The 20,702-nt window shown below is 43.2% G+C and overlaps 1 protein-coding gene across 1 annotated transcript in view; it reads right to left on the bottom strand.

The window, feature by feature from the left end:
* CAPN9 (calpain 9) overlaps window positions 1-20,702 on the bottom strand; it is a 52,796-nt gene that overhangs the window by 16,227 nt on the left and 15,867 nt on the right. The window contains exons 5-14 of the mRNA XM_084828108.1: window positions 20,135-20,303; window positions 17,703-17,786; window positions 16,610-16,695; window positions 15,139-15,216; window positions 13,231-13,391; window positions 11,493-11,650; window positions 8,648-8,856; window positions 5,903-5,939; window positions 5,459-5,539; window positions 2,089-2,146 (exon numbers count right to left, since the gene is read on the bottom strand). Coding sequence (XP_084684234.1) covers window positions 2,089-2,146; window positions 5,459-5,539; window positions 5,903-5,939; window positions 8,648-8,856; window positions 11,493-11,650; window positions 13,231-13,391; window positions 15,139-15,216; window positions 16,610-16,695; window positions 17,703-17,786; window positions 20,135-20,303 — 1,121 coding nt within the window. The remainder of the gene's footprint in view (window positions 1-2,088; window positions 2,147-5,458; window positions 5,540-5,902; window positions 5,940-8,647; window positions 8,857-11,492; window positions 11,651-13,230; window positions 13,392-15,138; window positions 15,217-16,609; window positions 16,696-17,702; window positions 17,787-20,134; window positions 20,304-20,702) is intronic.

Consider the following 20,702-nt stretch of genomic DNA (forward strand, 5'->3'; position numbering starts at 1 on the left):
GAGAGGAGAATATATATATATATAAACTTTCAAAGTGACTTATTTACTGTTTAACTTCTTAATGCTGTTGATAATAAACATTTATTTGTTTTATAAAATCCTACGCCTACTGTTTGTGGCTACAAAATAATAAAGTAATAAAGACAATAATATAGGTCAGAATAAAAGCCAGTGTGTCCTCACATCTCACGAAGTAAAGGTGTTGGACCTGAGGTAAAGGTCCTGGTGGCAACATTACTGTGTGTGGTGGAAGGTGTTGCCTCTGTTGGAAAGGCCGTATTGACAAAGTATTCTCACTGGTAAATAGGTAGGAATGCCACAGAGTGTCACACAGAAAATTAGCACCAGAGGTATTCATCGTCATGTAAGCTGTACTGCGCTATTTCTTTGAGCAATAACTTCCACAGGACTACTCCTTAGAGTTAAGTGCCATTGCCTGTCCTTAATGTGAAGCACGTTCCTGAATTACACTGGGAAAAGTTACTTTCGTCCCCATTCTGCCACTACTTTGCATGAACTGCCAGGGGGGCAAACACACCTGTTGAGGCAGACTACTTGGTACTTGGATTTCAGCTAGTTTAGTGCCAGTGAAGATAAAAACAGGCAAAACATTGGTAGGGCATTACAGACAGTTTGGTTATGCTCTCGCTGCATTCACTCCAAGACCTTTTCCTCACTAGCATCAAGGTCTGGACACTTGCAGCAACAGCTGGGGTGAGGCCTAATGTCCATTCTGTCATTAGGGAGCAATCTTATGCATGTTTAGACAGACAGAAGTCCTACAACTCCCAGCATTCTCCAGCCAGCTACGCTGGCTAGGGAATGCTGGGAGTTATATGACTTTTTCTGTCTAAACATGCATAGGATTACTCCCTTACTAACTTATTTATTGTATTTTTAAACTGCCCAATAACAAAAGTTTTCTGGGCAAATACTTCTCCTCCCCCACAATTCCCAGTTATGCAACTGTTTTTAAAATGCTCTATTAAAAAAAAAGGATAAAAGAAAAGAAAACGGATGAATGATGAACACAAGACATGGATAAGCATTCTTGTGTTTAACAAGAGAGAGAGAGAGAGAGAGAGAGAGAGAGAGAGAGAGAGATGAGTAGTCTGTCTGAAGCATGGGGGGAGAGACAAGACTGACAGCCGATGCATCCTTTCATTTGCTAGATTGTACTTCTGCTATGCAAATGCTCGAAGGAGAAAGCAGTTACTTTTCTTTAAACACTACATCTGTCTTTATCTTGATGTGTTAGGACTAAGGCTGAAAACCTAGGCTCATTCACTCAAGCCCCACTGAACTCAGCCAGACTTACTTCCAAGTAACAATGCATGGGACTGGGCTGTAATTCAGCATAAATCCAAGTACTTTTGCTTAATATGTTTGGGTACAGGATTGCCCATCACACTTGCATTATAATATGGCAGGGGTGCACAACCCTGACAGCCACATCGGGGGTCTGCTGGGGATGCCAGGGGCACACAGACGCACAGACACTCATACATCCATGCACACATTCAGGGGTTGCTCCCTTGTGGGGATTGCTGAGTGAAGGAGGCTAAAGCCGCCTTCCCATCCAGGCCACCCTGACCTTATTGCTGCTTTACCGCCAGGGCCGCCCAAGACATTTAGCTGCCTGAGGCGAAGAACAAGATGACACCCCCTCCCATTCCATGTAAAAAGGCCTTTCTTCAAGACAGAACATCTTTGTTCAACTCAGACGATGGGACATCACACCTGAAGGCAGCAGGCTAGCTTAGGGGGTGTGGAACAGGCCATGTGGCAAACATGTCTCTCCTCCATAACCTTTTGCCACCTCTTAGCATTTGCTGCCTGAGTCAACCGCCTGACTAATGGTAGAGCCGGCCCTGTTTACCACTGACATTAGTGGTGGTAAAGCAGTGATCCAGGCTGCTTCAGGGTTGCAGGGTCCCCAGTCAAGCTTCACACTACCATCAGTGACATCACAGGTTTTTTCACTGGTGGGAGTAGTTTTCATAGAGGTGGCTGGGGGTCTTGGGGGGGGGGGAATAAGACATCACTGGTGAATCGGGCAAGAGGGGCTATGGCCTCGATGGCACTTACATTTTTTCAGTACAGCAGTGAGAATATATTCAAGTTCCTCTGCACTGATCTCCATGTCCTACAGTTGAAAAAATGAAGGCAGCTTTCATGTTTGTTGGTTCAATATGCAATGGATTTACAAACAAACAAACAAACGCATTTATTTAAAATATTTGCATGCTGCCCTCCCAGTTTTACTCAAGGCAACTAATACTCATCAGACACAGGAAATACATTTTTTAAAAAGCAACCCCCCACACACACACAACACAACACAACCTTGAAAAGAAGTCAACATGAACAAAACTGCAGGAAAAAGTCAGCCTCGTGCTTAGATCACTGCAGCCTATTTTCCACGCTAGCCTAAAGCCTTAGTAAAACAGGCCTTACACAATTTCTTAAACTAAAGGAAACAGATAAGCCTTCTGAGGGAGGCTGTTTCCACAAAATTGGCTCAGTTTTGTACCACAGCCAATCTTATCTCCTGAACATGGTGAACCTAGAACAAAGCCCCTAATGATCTTAGCAGATAGGTGGACTCATACTTTGAGATATGCTGATCCCAAGCCTAGAAGATCTTTCAAGTTCCATACCAGTACACTGAATTGGGCCTGAGAGCTCACTTGCATGGAGCGTACCTCATGCAATACTGGCTGTATACATTCCCATCTGCCTTTGTCTGGCAACAGGCAGCTGTGGCATTCTGCAATAACTCCAGCTCCTCAACAGCCTCCAAGGGCAGCCCCATGTAGAGTGCATTGCAACAGTCTTTGAAGTTCCAAAGGCATGGATAACTTTTTACAAGATCCTTACTGTCTAGGAGGGGGTGCACAGCCATTGTATTCGGTGTAACCAACGGAAAGCATTTCCAGCTACCTACCACTGACACCTGTTGATTAAGCAGAAGCAATGGATCCAGGAGTATGCTGAGGTACCCGTTTCAACAGTGCACAATTGGACACAATTAATAACAAATAAATTCTCAGCTCCCAAGACCTCCAGCTTCCAACCAGCACGATTTCCATCATGTCTGGGTTCAAACTCAATTTATTATCTCTCATCCATGTCATGATGATCTCCAGGCACTCATTCAGGACTGACTGCCTGGCTAATGAAATACCAGTGTTGGTATTAATGCCGCCCAATCTCAAAGTTCTAGCTCAGGGATGGGGATCCTCCAGCCCACCAGCTTCTCACTATGCCCCTCCCCACTCCCCATCCCCCCCCCCATCCCCAGGTTGCTTGTACCATTTATTTTAACCCAGCCAGGCTCTGCTGGAATTTAGAGCATTCCAGCCAGAGTTCTCTGAGACTGTGCCAGAGGCTCCGGGATTTCATCTCACTTGGCCTCTAACTTGGTCAGACTCCATGGGAAGTGAGAGAAAATATGGCGGTGCCATCTCTTTAATGAGCTTCTGCCGTGCATTAAAAATGTGGTTGTTCAGGCAGGCATTTGGGGTGGGTTAGGGTATTTTAGAAATATGATGTTTTTACTGTAGAATTTTATTGTTGTAAACTGTTTTAATATACACTCTGTACATTGCCCAGAGTGGCTGGGTGACCAGCTAGATGGGCAATTAATGAATTTAATAAATAAATAAATAAAAATGTGTGGCCCCCTTAATGGGTTTGGGCACCAGCAAACGCCTAATCCTGCCAACCGCGGTGCCAGCTTGTTGGAACAGGACTTGAGTTTTAGACATTGATTTGAACTAACCATGTCTTTGGCTATATCATTCTTGTGTATGCATATATATAATCAGTTCTTAATTGCAAAAGTTTTATTATTCATTGTTACAGTTCTAGGCATTTCGACTAAGCTGTTGTATTGTCATTGGGGTTGGACCAAGTCATTTTGCTGGCTGATGCTGAACAGCAAATGATGTTCTACTTCAGTGCATGCACTGCTCAAGTACATGATACCCAAAGCTGGCCAAGCTATTTTGATACCAGAGACAGAAAATCCTGCAAGCACCTCTCTCCGACCCTGGCAGTAAAAATACAACAACAACAGCAGCAGCAGCAACAACAACAACACATTAAATAAGTAACGATTTGCTCTCCTTCTATGACACCCCAAATCAGCTGGCTGAAACAGCCACCTCACTCTGCCTAATAGTAGCCAGTTCTAGCTGCCATGGAATACTTACAAACATTCTAACTGCTCATCATAAAGGTGTCAGTAATAGAATGTGCAGGTTCTGTGAGGGAAATGTTTTGAATAAGTTTCTTCGAAACATCACCTATTTTATTTGCCATGAACAGCTGTGTGCCTTATTACAGAAATAGAGGTCTCATGACATCTAGGGCTTGAATAATATATTGCAAATAAATGATTTGTTAATTAATAGGATACCTGCCTTTGCATTTTCACCCAGACTTATGAAATATTGTCCACACACTCAGGCTTTAACCTCCAGATTTTCATATCCAGCAATGGGTTGTATACAAGCTCAGGACACAAGGGTCTGTCTGATGATCAGATGACTGCCACTGTCAACGTTAACAGTGCTAATCCCATGTTGGGATGAGGGAAGAGGGTGTCTGGATTCAGAGATAGTAAAACATGCCTTATACAATTTCTTAAGCTAAAGGAAAGAGGAGCATAGGTAAGGCTTCTGAAGGAGACTGTTCCACAGAACTGATTCAGTTCTGTACCACAGCCAACCTCATCTCCTGAACAGAGTGAACCTAGAGCAAAGCCCCTGATGATCTTAGCAGGTGGGTGGACTCATATGCTGATCCCAAGCCTAGAAGGTTTTTCAAGCTCAGTTCCAGCACTCTGAATTGGGCCTGAGAGCTCACTTGCATGGAGTGTACCTGGTGCAATACTGGCTGTATACATTCCCATCTGCCTATGTCTGGCAACAGGTATCTGTGGCATTCTGCAATAACTGTGGCTCCTGAACAGCCTCCAAAGACAGCCCCATGTAGAGTGGATAACTTTTACAAGACCCTTACTGACTAGGAGGGGGTGCAGCCATTGTATCAGATGTAACTGACAGAAAACACTTCTAACTACCACTGACACCTGTTTATTAAGCAGAAACAATGGATCCAGGAGTATGCCGAGGTACCCCTTCCAACAGCGCACAGTTGGACAGACACAACTCAAATAACCAATGACCCGTTGTTGGGTTATTTGAAGGTTGTTCCCCCTCAAACGAGCCATGCTGCCCAGGTTCAGACAACATAATAAGCTGCACCTGGGTGGGTAATTAGGCAAATGGTGCCCAGCATGTGCCGCTGCTTAAACAAGCCACCATGGCTTGTTTAAGAAATGGTGATAGTGCAAACTGGGTTACTCTCTGCCACTGAGCTATAGCCCCAGTGGTCATCCAGAGTTCTGCTAGGATAGGATTTTGTTTCTAGTTTATTTGTATGTTGTTACCTGTCCTGCAATCTGTTTGAACAATGCCCGGAACTGCTTTTCTTCTTCTGTTTCTTGCTGGGGTGATGTTGGTTCAGGCAGCTAAAACAATCCAGAGATTATTAATGAGAAAGAAAAAAAACAATATTTTAATATTTCCCCCTGATGCACTCCAATTTGGTTGCACCTTAGAAAAGACACATATTGTTAACATTCCGTTTGATGGATTCAATTGTTATTGTCATAATCTCAGATGAAATGAAATACTATTGATTAACCTTAGTACAAAAATAATGGGTTGGATCCTGACTTAGTCAGAGTAGACCCATTGAAATCAATAAGACTTAAGTCATGACTCACTTAAGTCCCATTAATTTCAATGAATGTAAGTCTAAATATGGATCCAACCCAATGTATCTGATTTTGTTGATTTGTCCAATCATTAATTTAACTTCAGTGACATACCTCTGGCAGATCAATGTCGACATTTCCATCCATGTCCCTATGAGAAAGAAACAGTAAAAAATATATATCTCACTTTCCATTTAGAAAAGATAAGTGTCCCAGTTCGTATATCATGCTAGAAGTGTGATTGCAAGTCCCTTTAGTTCAATTAATACTATTCAAGTAATCTAAGAATGTAGAAACCAGGTGGCAGACCTGGGATCACATAGAAAAAAAATCGAGTTGCCAGAATAGGGCGGTGACTAGGGATGTACGGACTGTGTAAAATCCGCTCCGTCTGTGTTTCATGGATTGTCAGGTGCCTTTTCCATCGTCTGCCCACAGACGGATGCAGATGCTTTTTCTTTCATCACGCAGAAAAAAACACAAATAATTACGTAAGCATTTACATAATTTACCTCAGTACGTAACATTTAGCATATTGTCCCCCATTCCATTCAACGTTTCCTCAGCAGAAACCTACATATTTTCCTAGAGCTTCAGCTATTGGGCGGTATAGAAACAAACAAACAAACAAACACACAATATGTGTACATTTTGGGAAAGTAAAAAAATAATCCGAAAGTCCACGGACTCGCGTGGCCTGAGGGGGTTGCTCTGCAGCAGATTCCACAGGTTGGATTCTTAGAAATGTGAGCTCATTTTAGTCCATCTCGAATTTCTCCAGCATCCCTAGTGGTGACATTAGCAAGGTTCTTCCTTCATGACTGTACAAATCTCCTGAGGTTTGTACATCCTTACATTACTGGATTAGCAAGGGATGCAACCACGGGAGAGCAACAATCACCATCAGGATTGGCATCAAGGGTTGGCATGGTTAGGCATGTGCATGTGACAACTCAGCAGAGGAGCCACTGACAAGAGCCCTGTGGACTTGCTCCTTCTCCTCACCGTTGCAACCTGATTGTTCGCCTGCCTCTCGCTCTGGCCCTGACAATGGTAGTGATGAGAAGGGGAGCAGTAGATGCCACTGCCTATTTTCTCACTGCCTGCCCCTCTAGCAAGCAAATGGTGCAATATGGAGAAAGAAGATGAGGAGCAATCGCAGCTGGTGACAATGGCAGTGAGAAGGTGGACTCACTGAAGGAGAGCGGGCCATTGAGGTTGTCTTGCTCAAGAGCCCTCAAAAACCTGGAGCCAGCACTGATCACCGTATGACTGTAATGTAAGAAATAGGCCTAAGTCAAATTGAACTCAGCAATTACGTACCTAAGTCCCACTGATTTCAATGGTAATTTGGCAGAACTAACTTAGCTGGCCATTCTAGGTAGGTATTATGAGAGCCGCAGTCCAACACGCCTAGAGGGCAACAGGTTGGGAAAGGCTGGATTGAAAGAAGGCTCTTGTCATTGCTATAGACCTGCCTGATGTTGTGCCTCCAATAAATAAGGTGATCAGTCAAAAAAGGATTCCGCAACGTTAAATGAAGTGGGTTATTCTAACCTTAATAAAATCGAAAGGGTTTCACCAATCTCCCCCAAAATCACACATGCCAGACAGAAACGTTTATTTTACATAACCTGAAAATTTTGGGAGGATTGGTGAAAGATTGAGGGAGATAGTGAAGTTAACAGAAAAAAATAAAATAAATACTCGGTCACGCACTTTTGGCACTGAAAACGTGTTGGCAACTGTCTGTGTCCATCATTTATAGAGTCTAATTGTTGCATCCCCCTTGCATGAATGATGAAAAGTGAGTAAAGCAATTTCCTTAACCTCCCTAATATATACTACACATTTGAGTGGTCATGGTTGCAGAAGAGGGCTTCTCTAGACCATCCACAACCCCCTGGTCAGCTGCCATGTTTAACAATGGGACTTTTTTTCAATAGGAAATTGAGGGCAAAGCTCTTTTGCTTCCCTTCTGCCTGACTCATGCTACCTAAACGGGTGCTGGGATTGGGAGAGACCAGAACACAGAAGCAGTTTTTCCTCTTTCCCTGGTATACTTCAATTCAGGGCCTACTGCATAGATTACCTGGAGCAGCATGGCTGCTGTCACCCAGTGGATGCTCCCATGCTGCTCCCAATCTGCAACTTTCAGCCCCACCCCTCCCCATGGTTACATTAGGGAGGACTGCAAGGTTATCATGTTAATCAGCGCAGGCCCCACCCTCAGGGCAACCCCTAGCCACATGGACAGAAGTTGCAGATGTAAATGGGAGCAGTGTGGGAACAACCCCATGACAGTGGCAACCCCATATTACTCCAGGTAGCCAGAGCAAGTCTTAGTCTCCCTTAATGCACACCTTTCCTAAAAGAAATGCAGTTGGAAAGAGTGGAGCAAGGCCACTCTTGCCTCATGGCCCGACCATGAGGCAACCACCTCAGACAGCTGATTCTTGGCGTCATGAAACGGCAGAAAATCGTTAGTTATTTGATTTCTTATGTTGTATTTCTAGTGCCAGGGAGGAAGAGAGGTGCTTGCGGTGTCAAAACAACCTGGGGGCAAAATGTCCCGGACCAGCCTCCTGGCAGCGGAGGGAGAAACAGACTGGAGTACACTAGTGAGAGGAGAAAACCTTTTTTCAAATGCTCACTCCGCCTCTTCTTCACTCTAAGTTTGAAAGGGAAAGGAAAAAGGATCTGGGAACTGATAGGCCTCACAGCATCTCTTGGGGGAGCTGAATTCCTCTGTGGGTCTCCGCATGTGTACCTCTACCACAGACTTTCAGCGGGAACGAGTTGCAAATGCATATTTATACTTTGAAAATGTCCCTTGGTTGGATGAGTTACAGTACTTACGTAGTGACAGCTTTCTTCTCAGAAAAAATTCTCAGGCAGAAATCAGCCTCCTGATGTGGCTCAAACGTGGTAGGGACAACTATGTAATCTCCAGGTGGTAGCGAGAATCGGTCAGAGACTTCCCTTAAGTTTATATAGGTTTTGCTCCTGGCCTTGGATGAGTGGTAGCGGAAAAAATCCTTTGTCAAGTGTTCATCTTTACTGGGGCTCTGAAATGGGATTTTCAGATTCATTTGTTAGCTTGGCAGATATTTCAGATGATCTCTTTTCTTCCATGGTTTGAAACATAGATTCATATTCCTTGGCATTCAAACAACTGGGGTACTGGCCTACTGCCCAGCCATTTTGGGCACTGGAGTCTCCAACGCGGTGCCTGTGGACAACTGTCTTGGCACCCGCCAGGCTTCTTACCCCTCCTGATTTCTATTTAAGAATTTTAACATTAAAAAACAAACAAACCCTGAGAGGCTGGCAGGTTGCCCTCCAGCACTATGTTTATTTTAGTTCAAATGAATGGTTTTGTATTTTGAAGCTCAGACCTCACCTCTGCCCTGTACTTAGGTACTTAGGGAAGTTACTTTTCTTTTAGTCTCACCAGTTAACTTTGTGGGAAATGAGTTGTTTTGTGACTGGCCATGCTCACCACGGCAGCTATTTTATACATGGTCAAGCCCCTATGGCAAACATTTTGTGAGAGCATCCACAACACTTCCTCAAAATTCCAAATGTGCCCACCAACCCAAAAAGGTTGGGGACTGCTGGCCCTGATTCATCTATTCCCATACATTGACTTCAAGTGTAGCATAATGAATACCACATACAGAGTCAAAGTTATGTAGGAGACTGCTACATGCGAACATTCAAAATTGGTGCTACTTATGTTTTTTACTGGAACTGTTGCAGGTATTCCTTTTATTTACTTGAAGACATGTATGAGTTTTTATGAATAAAGCAGTAAATGAAATGAACTTTAGACCAGTTTCCCACTGAGTTGGAGTGAAAGGCATATGAATTTGATGTTCAAACCATGAATTAATGTGCACTTTATGTCATTTAGGTCTTCTTCTTTTCTGTCAGTCTGCAAAAAGCAGTCACAGCCAGAGCTGTTAGGAAAGCTAACCCCCATCCCAGTTCCTAAGGAACTGCTTGTCTAAGTAGAAGCCCAGTTCAGCAAGTCCAGGGACACAGCTAACACCTGTAACTATGAAACACTCCAAGCCACATCAGAAGGTGAAGGAGGGACCTCAGGGACTATGGGCCGAGCTACACTTATGGGTTTTTTCGCTTCCAATGAGGTTTCACCGCCCGTCTTTCACACTACGCAGTACCTGCTTCGAATTGGAACCGGAATTTCCCGTTTCCTTCCTCCCGCTTTCAATACCCTGATATCCTGGTATTTCCCCTTAATGTGCTCTGATTTTCCACCTTCACTACCATATCTGATCGTAGTCCCTCCTCTGCTTGTCCATATATGGTGGTGTTTGTATTTCCCTCCTGTCCAATCACAGCTGTCAACGGCCCCATGTCATCTTCCGGCTACTGCTCGCATAGCTTCCTCAGCACTCAGTGTTGCCTCAGCAACAAGCAAAGGGCTGGATGTGCGCATGCTTGTCTGATCTTGGAAGCTAAGCAGGGTAGGCCCTGGTCAGTAGTTGGATGAACGACCGCATGGGAATCAGCCTTCCCGCACTGAGCAGGGGGTTGTTCTATCCCTTCAAATGATACTAAGTTTTACCCCCTCCTATCCCCTGCTTTGGATTTTTTTTTTAAATTAAGGTGTTATCTTCGAAGAATCGTGGCTTCTCCGCAAATTTTTTCTAATTCAGGCATGATCTTCGAATCTTTGAAGATTTGAAGCTTCAAATCTTCAAATCTTCGAAGATTCGAAAATTTGAAGATTTGAAGCTTCGAATCTTCGAATTTTTGAATCTTCGAAGATCATGCCTGAATTAGAAGAAAAAAAATCATGGACAAGCAAAAATTAAGATAACACCTTAATTTTAAAAAAAAACTGAAGCGGGGGATAGGAGGAGGTAAAACGTAGTTAGGCCGACCCCGCTTAGTTTCCGAGATCAGAGAAGTGCACGCGCATCCAGCCCTTTGCTTGTTGCTGAGGAAACATTGAGTGCTGAGGAAGCTATGCGATCAGTAGCCGGAAGACGACATAGGGCTGTCGAGAGCTGTGAGTGTAGTGGGCATGGAATCAGCAGAAACAGGAAGAGTTTCTGATCCTCCAATGAGAGCCTCTGTCTTTAAGAGCAGGAAAATGGCACAGCGCTCAAGTGTGAACCGAGCTTGCGCATTCGATGAAGCACCGCAACGGGGGAAATGGCTGAGTGTGGATAATCACATTTTAATGCGAGAGCATTTAACCCAACAGGACACTGAATTAATTGTGATGGCAAGCACAATGTAGATTGGCCCTATCACTGCACCGCAGCTGTGCCTTGTCAGGTTTCTTGTACAGCCCTCTCAGAGCTAACTTGTACAGCAGGGGTGTTGAACCTCAGGCCCATGGGCCAAATCTGGCCATCCAGCTTTCCCCAAATGGTCATGACACCTTTCCCTGGCCCCACCTCCTTTCTCCCAACCACCAAACGTTTGGTGGTCTCCTGGCTACTGCACAATTTTTCCCATTCTAAAAAGTTGGAATGCCTCTTTTAAGGCTTAGTTACTGACAGGAAGAGCTCTAAGCTAAAATAGGCTGGTATTTGGGCTATTTTGACCTTACCCCTTTTTGCTTTTCCCACCTACCACTGAAGTATGGCTCCTGAGAGCTTCTCCAAAATGGAATTTGGCCCTCGGGCTGAAAGAGGGTCCACACCCCTGTTGTAGAGGGAAATACCTCATAGATAGCATATCCAATTGTTAGCATTTCAGCACCCAGTTTCTTGAGTTTACGGCGGTCTTTTTGCATCAGAGCTGCTATGAAAGTGCATTCATTTTGACCATCATCTTTTTCAGACAGTTGCAGCTTGATCTGTGGATTTGTCCAAAATGTTTCTGGAAATAAGACAGCAAAAAAAGGTGGGGGGAAAGGTGGGGTTGTTTTGTTTTGTTAACTGAAAAGTTAATTGAGTCAACGGAGAAAATAATGTTCCTAGTTTGTTTGTTTACTATGGATCACCATCAAGCATGTGTGTGTTTTTCCATGAAAATCACAAAGGTTCATAAAAATATATTCAAAACTATAAGCCTGTTTCTTTTACATAAATAAATAAGGTATTGGAAGGTTTACAATGCATAACAAAGTGCCTGAACCAGGCAAGGCGATGCTGACTATGAAAGGCTGTTAATCATTCTTGGTTCCCTCCTCTGAAAAGGCCTCATGATACAATCTCTTCCCTGGCCACCACAGACCAGTTATTATCACTACCACTGGAACTTCACTTGGATTGTAAGAGTGGCCCAGCCATCCTGCCTTTCATGTGGACTAGTTTACTCCATGGCTGGAAGCCTGAGGGAAGCAATGGAACTTTCATGCACCAACTCCTTGCTGGGCACTGTGGACTAGCTTCTGGACAGGATTTTACTAACCTCTCCCCTCTGAGTTCAACCAAAAGCCATGAATTTAAGATCAATTAATCAGTGGTGGAATTCCGATGAAATAAATGTCTATAGTTGACTCAGCTTAGTTTTGACCAGCAGTATGCTCTCTTAGTAATAATAATGCAGTGAGGTTTTCAATGCTAAAAAGAAACAGTGGCATCAAAACCACCATTACAATTCAGATTTGCATAGAGGACATAAGGACAAGTTTATAGAATCCTGTGAGCAGATGGGGCCTTCCTAGGCTCACCTTCACTTGGACGATGTCTGGTCTAAGGCTTAAGCAATCCAGATATGGCTGGCAGCAACATCTGTGGCAATTTATTTTTCTAGCAACTGTGCTTGCAGAAATTGCTGCCGGCCATATTTGTGAGATGTTTGTTTATATTTGCACCAGAAAAAGCCTAGGGGTGCTTAAAATGGGTTGGATCCACAACCTTCCATGTGAGGCAGGTCTCTTGTCACAGAAAGTCCCTCCACCCGATTTTTGGGGATCCCTCCTACCCCCCCCCCCACACACACCACAGCTCATCCCCATTCATCAGGGTCTCCTGCCTCTCTGCATAGAATGTTCAAGGGGCTGGAGGGGGGCTGCTGTGGGAAGGATGGGGCAGGGAGTCCACTTCCATCACCACTATAGTATTGATCCAGTGCAAATCTGGATCCAACCCATAGGCAAGAAATGTACTGTCTGAGCTATTCCTATCTTGACCCTAACCAGAGGAGGCTGGTGGCTCCAATGTCATTGGGCCGGTAATTGTGCTTTGGGTTTCAGTCAGAACTCTAAAGGAGCTAGCCAAAGTGCTGAAACCCAGAGCAGATTCACTGCCCCATTGTCATTGGAACCACCAGCGGATCTGGCCCTAACAACTGGGTATAAGTATCAGCTGGGCTATTGACTGTTTAAGCTGTTTAATAAGTTAGTCTTGGTGATCAAACAACTAAGAAGGAAGATGAGGAAGGAGCAAGTCCTGGTATTCTCTTCTGGCTTCTTCCCCAAGAGTACCAAAACATGATAAACCATACATGCACACCTATGAAGTTTCTGCAGCCTCCAGCAGTGGCGCCCCTGACCCAGCTGCCTTGGTGGACAGTCACCTCCCATTTATGAGTAGCATTCTCCCCCAGGGCATCAGGTGTGAGGTTGCAGATCTCCACTTTGTCAAAATGGGACTGGAAATCCTCGAACTTCATCCTATGTCAGATGGAAAGGGAACCAATGCTATAGATTATTGTAGCCTACACAAATATTAATCCCTGAAGTCCTTCCTAGTTACGGGTCTGTATCCACATCTGTACTAGCATTTCAGGGTAAAATATTAGGCTTTTTACACCAGGGCCATGATCTGGTCCCTACAAACTAATAACCATAACACGAACTCAGACAACACTTCATTCATGTGTCTGATTATGTGGACTGCCAGCCACAATAAATATTGTGTTAGTCTTTAAGATGCAACAAGACTCTTTGTCCTTTTTATACCAAAGGGCTTCTCCACATGGGCTTTTATCCTGCTATTGAAATAGGTTACTCATGGAGGTCTGCGGGTCCTTTACATGACGTTTTCAACCACCGTGGCATCTCCTGCGCTAAATTACCTTTATTCTGTTTTTTAAAAGATCAGAGATAATGAGCTATCAAATTACAGCGCACTGAGTTTCCTTGTGAAAAGAGGAAACCCCACAATAAGAGGGGCTAGACCACAGCACCATCTAGTGGCTGTATAATGAAACATATAGAACATGCAAATAAGGTGGGGGGAAGGGAAGCATGTGTATAGGGAGAGAGCAGGGTAAGAGGATTGAGCCCAATACAATACTCCCTGTACGAGCCAGCCACTCATCTACCCCTCCCCTTTTTGAAAGAGGCGGGGTGGATGTGGGGTATTCAAAGTATGACAGGCAGAGTTCAAGAATCCCACTGAAATGCATTGAGTTGCTATTTCTAGCCATGTAGGATATGCAAACGGCTTAGTCCCATACAATGTCTCCCATGACCACCAGGGGCACTGTAGGCAAGTTCCATTCATCACCAGCAGGGGCAGCCCACAGGCTTAGGCCTGGGCACCAAAACGGCGGATAGTACATGAAATGGCCACCATGCTTTGGACTTCCAAATCCAAATCGGTGCACAGGCCTAACAGTTACTCAGTGTTTCTTAAAACATGTTTTTTGTTACTTAGATATAGTAATCACTCTATCCTTAAGGCCCAGGTGTAGCAACAATATTTCTTCAAAACTACCTTGTGAAAGTATATTCTTATTCTTATTATTTTCATTTTTCAGATAGGAAACAGATTTGTATATAGTAATATTCCCATGGTATCTAGTATAGCCAAGGAAGGTTGTGAGATTTGGACCTAGGTCTCTTAACTTTAAGGTTATTTCCTCTAAGTAACACTTAAATCAAGTTTTTGCATTTCCCACATTTGTAACTCAAATGAAAAAATGACATTGTTTAGAATGTATATTCTGGTTTAAAAGGCCCTCTTCTGTTTTCTGTGTACATCAACAACATGCTCAATTGAAGCATTCCAGAATAAAAAGAACCTGTAGCACAGCCTTTCCCAACTGGGCACTATGCTGGCTGGGGGATTATGGGAAATAGTCCAATACATCTCTAGTGTCACTTGTGAAAATGCTCTGAAACTATCTACTGTTTGCTTCAGAAGTGTTAGTAGACTAAGAGTTTCTGGCTGAGAGGCTAACTGTACATTTGAGAAAATTATTTCCCCCCTCCCCCCACAACCCCCCCCCCTTTTTATAGAAATAGTATACTAAACATGGTAACAATGTTCTGATAGAAAGAATACAATTAAGGACTTAAATCTAATTATGCCTGTCTTCTGTTTCAGCAAAAACAATAATTATCCAATAAAAAAGACATCTTGATTTGCTCTTGCTTTAATGCATTTATCATTTAAATCACCGTATTCCTTTACCAGAACTCTCCGTCATCTAGTGCTGCCTGATACAAACGCTTTTTCTCAGATGGGTTGATGGAACGCCATTCAGGGGAGCTTGAAGAGAAAGAGGCAATATTTATTTGTTTGTTCGTTTGTTTGTTTGCAATAAAATTTCTATCCCACCAGATATATTCCTCTTTTCTATGCAAATCAGGCAAACGGTGCAATCCGATGGTCCCTCTAGGGCCCAGGGGCTATAGGATATACCAGATGTCCTGCTCCAAGGCCAGAGAGAGAGCGCTCCAAACTCAGAGGAGGAGATTTGAGCTAAGTTAACCCCCTCCCAGCCCGCACAGGAACTTCCACATTATTCACCTTCCTGATGTTGGAGCTCCTATATTGGGAGAGAAGAAAAGGTGGTGGTTTGGGGGCATGGTGGGGCAGACTGGGGGAAGATTTGGACTTACAGGACACATGGATAAACTGCACATGGCTTCTCCATCTAGTTTGGCCCTGAGGGTGCAATCTTAAGCACTCATGTAACTTCACAGGACTTGCTTCTGAGTAAGAATGCTTGGGACTATGGTGCTGTCTGTAATGCAAATCTTCATGAATGTATTAACTTTTCAAATTTTGTCTCATTGCAAAACAGTGTGTGTATGTGTGTGCATGCATGCATGCATGCACATGAGTGTTATTTATTGAAAGTAAGGTTCACACTTTATTGTCATTGGGTTGGAGGCCGAATTAGTCATGCTCAGAGTAGTCCCACTGACATCAGTGGGATTTAAATTAGTCATGACTAACTTGTCCCATTGATTTCCATAGGTCTGCTCTAAGCATGACTAAATTTGGATCCAACCCATTGTTTAGAAGGTATGTTCCTACCAACGATCTGATTTTAGCAATGATTACTCAGAAGTAAATCCCACTGATTTCAGTAGCAACTACTTGCAGTTACATGTGCTCAGAAGTACAGTGTTTTTCTCCCACCACTCCATACTCTTAAAGACATATATTTTAATCACAGTGTTATTCTGAAAAGAAATCATCGTTAGTATCATAATGAGGAAAATGTAAGTTTGGATCCCGATGTAGTCATACTTAGAGTAGATCCATTGAAATCATTGGGGCTGAAGTTAGGCATGACTAATTTAAATCCCATTGATTTCAGTAGGTCTACTTTAAGTATGACCACATCTGGATCCAACCCATGCTTCATATCTTTTTTCTTTGGCATGCATTCTAAAAATTCATAAGCGAGTCCTTTTGTTTTTGACATTTATTTTTAGTTATTTTCAAATAATAACCAGTACATTTAGATGTTAGCAGTTTATATTTACATTTTAGCAGTTTTCCAAATTTGGTCACCCCTTCATGGATATTTCATCCTATCACCAATATTTGGCACCTACTAAATATAGTGTGTGTGTGTGTTTCAGTAACTTGGGACTTCTTTTGGCAGAATTTGTGTGTATTAAATGTTCTCGGAACACAAAATACTAACTTGTCACTCCAAGCACCATTCCATTCCACTTGGCCCCATGGATTCCTAACTCGAATGAGCTTCACTTCCCGGCCTTGGTAGTTGACCTAATAAGTACCGAAACAAGAAAGAGAAAGATAGAATGGATGGCTAGTGCAAGAAGACTCACACTCCTCAAACTGCTTGCTGTACAGAAGTTCCACTTGATTCAATAGGATTACTGTATAAAGCATATCATTTGAGAATTTCAGCTTCCAGACAAAGGGCTCCTAGTGCTATCAGTTAGAAGGCATTGTGAAGCTATTCTGTCTTTTCCTCCTGCTTTTCTGCGATAAGAAAAAAAGACAGAAGAAACAGCGGGAAAAGTTTGGAGGGTTACATGTGGATGAAGATGTCATCTGGAACACCCCCCCCCCCGTAAATTCTGTGAATGAGGCAGGGTGAGGGCACTATAAAAGCCTCATCTGGAAGCAACTTGAAATTCTAGTCATTTGTGGTCATCAAGACATCTTAAACTAAACAGCAATTCTTCTTTATAATGCTGAGTAATTCAGGTAATCTCTAGAAAATTCTCATGAGGAAGTAAAGCAGATCAACATATTCCTAGTAGTTCATACCTGAACATGATGGATCATCCACTGTTTAGGGTGCAATCCTATGCATGTTTCGAGAGAGAAAAGTCCTACAACTCCCAGCCGTCTGTCTAAACTTGCATAGGATTGCACCCTTAAGGCACAATCCTATGCATGTTTAGACAGAAAAAAGTGCAACAATTCCCAGCATTCCCCAGCCAGCAAGGCTGGCTGGGGAATGCTGGGAGTTATAGGATTTTTCTCTGGCTAAATGTGCATAGGATTGTGCCCTTAGTCTTTTTTTGGAGACAATATGGGCTCCCCATTGTACAGAAATTGCATACACTTAATAAAACATGTTGATGTATCTCAACAATGCTGTATTACTTCTCTGACTGTATCACACGTATCCCTGGGAATGGGATTGATAAGCTTGGTTTCTAAAACCACCCATTCCTTCAATTTAATTAAAAGCAGATTCTCCCTTATTTCCTACCAACCCTCTTCCCAACTGGAAAAATCGTAACAAAAAAGCCACTTACCTCATCAATGCCAGTTATGGAATAAGCATGACCCTTTATAAGCCCATATGGGGTTCGAGCTTCTGATTCAGCCACACTGCTGGTCTAAAACATGGAACCATATTTTTAAAATCCTTGCCTTATTGAAACAAGATATATTTATTCACATGTAGCATAGGCAGGAATGGGTGGCAGCAAGGTACGAAACAAGGTAAGGAATGTGAAATGCAAAATCTTACAATATAATGGGTAGTAAGTTAACACTTAAAATGTAAGTAACAGCCTTGTCACCAAATGCCATTACACATAACGCCTCAGATCTTTTCCAGAAGATCTGGAGGCTTTAGTGGACCTCCAGGAGAGGTTTCCAGTGAAGTGTAGAAACTGAAGGGTGAAATCCAATGTCACGTGGGGAGACTCCCACTCATGCAATGGGTCTCTGCCTTTCTCTCTTCCCCTCTGCAGTCCCCTGTGCCCTCCCAATCTGCTGCCAATCCTTTGAGGGGGCATAGGGGGCTGCATGACATTCTGCTGAGAGAAGCCATTCCATCGGGAGGAGGGGCTAATTGGATGCAGCCCTTTGTGTTAGGGTTGACAGTGGGAAATCGAAATCCCTGTTCAGCCACAAATCTACTTTGGGCAAGTTGCTAGCTCTCAGCCTATCCTACTGCAAGGCTAAAGGGGTGTTCTGAGTAGGGATGGGGGAAGAATCTGTTCAGTTTACATTTTTATGCAAACTTACCAATTTGCGAACCAGAATGCAGTTAAACCTTGATTGAAATCTTCAGAAAAGTGCAGATATAAAAAAATGCATACAAAAATGCATATAAGACAGAAAAGTGTGCACAAAAATGCATTTGTTACAGAGAAATGTGCACAGGAACACTTTATCAAAAATGCATACAATTTGAAAAATGCATACAAAATACATACACTTTTTAGAAATGCACATAAAATATGTACACATTTTCAAATTTAAAAATTGCAAACTGATGAGCAAACGGGACAGAACAAACTTATCTTTGGAAAAATGAGAAAATGAGAGAAATCAAACATAAGTGATTTCATTTGTCCATCTGTAGTTGGACAAATGAGCTTCCTCTGGAAGAGCAGGATACAAATGTAATACACTGTGGAATAGACAGCTTTGGCTATTGGGTGGCATATAAATCAATCAATCAGTTAAAAAAACAACTATGAATGGCTTCAATCTTGTATGTTATTGAGAAGGTGAAGTTAGAAAGTTGAAGTAGCCTAGCATAAAGCGATTAGCTATGAAGGGCTCCAGTGATTTTGGCTGCAACCTTATGAATGTTTACTTGAGATTCACTGATATCAGCAGGACTCACTTCTGAGCAGACATGGACAGGATAAGGTTGCAAATCTTTGATTATTGCTACTCTTTCAAGTTTAGATGCTATTAATGTGAGCAGACATTGAACTTTCCAACATGTTATTGTAAAGACTCCAGATCGGAATTCATAAAGCATCAGCCACTTAGAACAAATTCACTGTATTGTTTAACTACTGTAGCAATCTAGAGCTTTAGAAATAAAGTTGTTAGCTGAGCCCTATAGATGGCCTTAGAAGAAATGTCCGTGAGAAATGAATGGGGTTAGATATTTATTTCCTTAGCTCTACAGGTGGGCCTTTAACTTTAGGAGAGGGGCTGTGGTTCAGTGGTAGAGCACGTGCTTTGCATGCAGAAGGTTCAGTTTCTAGCCTCTCCAGGTAGGGTTGGAAATATTCCTGCCTGAAACCCTGGAGAGCCACTGCCCATCAGTGTCACCAATACTGGGCTAGATGGACCCATGGTCTGAGTCGGTATAAGGCAGCTTCCTATGTTCCTAACTCCTTGAGTGGGCACTATATGGCTTGCAAACCAAATGAAGTCATCCTTTCCCCAGATCAGCCCAGAACTTCAGCACCTTTAATGCTATGTCAGTAGGAACCTGAGCAGTACGAGCCAAGACTCAGCTACGTCACCATTGCCTGATGATGTTATGTGTAACTTTAGGGGGACCCAAATAAACTCTCACATGATTGTCCAAGGAGAGTCCAAAAATGCAGGCAGCGGTGTTGACCCATATCAACAAACCAGATCTAGCACTTTTAATCTCCACCAAGGGCAGGTCCTTTGCAAAGTGAATGGGTCTTAATTGTCCATTGAGGAGCAAGCTGTCCCAAAATACTTCGCATTACAAAAGGGAACAATATATCGTTGCTGGGAACATTTGTTTACTCCCAGCTACTGTGAGGATTGCAGCTAAGCCCCGAGGGAATAGTGAATTCTGAGGGAGGTGGAAACTGGAAAGTGGTGTCAGTGTCTCTGCTATTCAAAGAGTCTCAGTGCTTTGACATGGCTCACTACACCCCTGCAGTGCAACAAAATAGAGGTCTGCATTTCTGCAAACAAAAACAAAACTCAAATTCAGCTTTATCCATTGACTTACATCAATAGAACAGCCCACCATTGAACCTCTTTTAAGAGCTTTTTCCAGGATTTCATAGAAGTTTTCTGGAGCCTTTTTGACTTCATACATCTCTCCAACTCCTCCGGTGAAATCTTCCATGGCTTCAATTGTACTGCCACCTTTCAGAGCTTCATAACTTCCATTCAGCCTAACATTAGCAATTAAAGAAAAAACATACACACAAAACAAGGAACATTTGACAACTCATCCAAATATCATGGACCAAAGTAGTGCTAGTATTAATTCTATATAAAGCCTAACCTGGACCCGGAGGATGTTAACAATTATAGGCCAGTGGCCAACATCCCCTTCCTGGGCAAGGTGCTTGAGCGTGTGGTTGCAGGACAGCTCCAGGCATTCTTGAGTGAAACGGATTATCTAGATCCATTTCAATTGGGCTTCAGGCCTGGTTGTGGAACAGAAACTGCCTTAGTCGCCCTGTGGGATGACCTCTGCCGGGAGAGGAACAGGGGGAGTGCGACCCTGTTGATTCTCCTGGACCTCTCAGAGGCTTTTGATACCATCGACCTTGCGACCATTATCCTTC

Source organism: Heloderma suspectum, chromosome 1, assembly GCF_057233095.1.
Source record: "Heloderma suspectum isolate Gila_16-S chromosome 1, 16-S_ref, whole genome shotgun sequence".
Lineage (NCBI taxonomy): Eukaryota > Metazoa > Chordata > Lepidosauria > Squamata > Helodermatidae > Heloderma > Heloderma suspectum.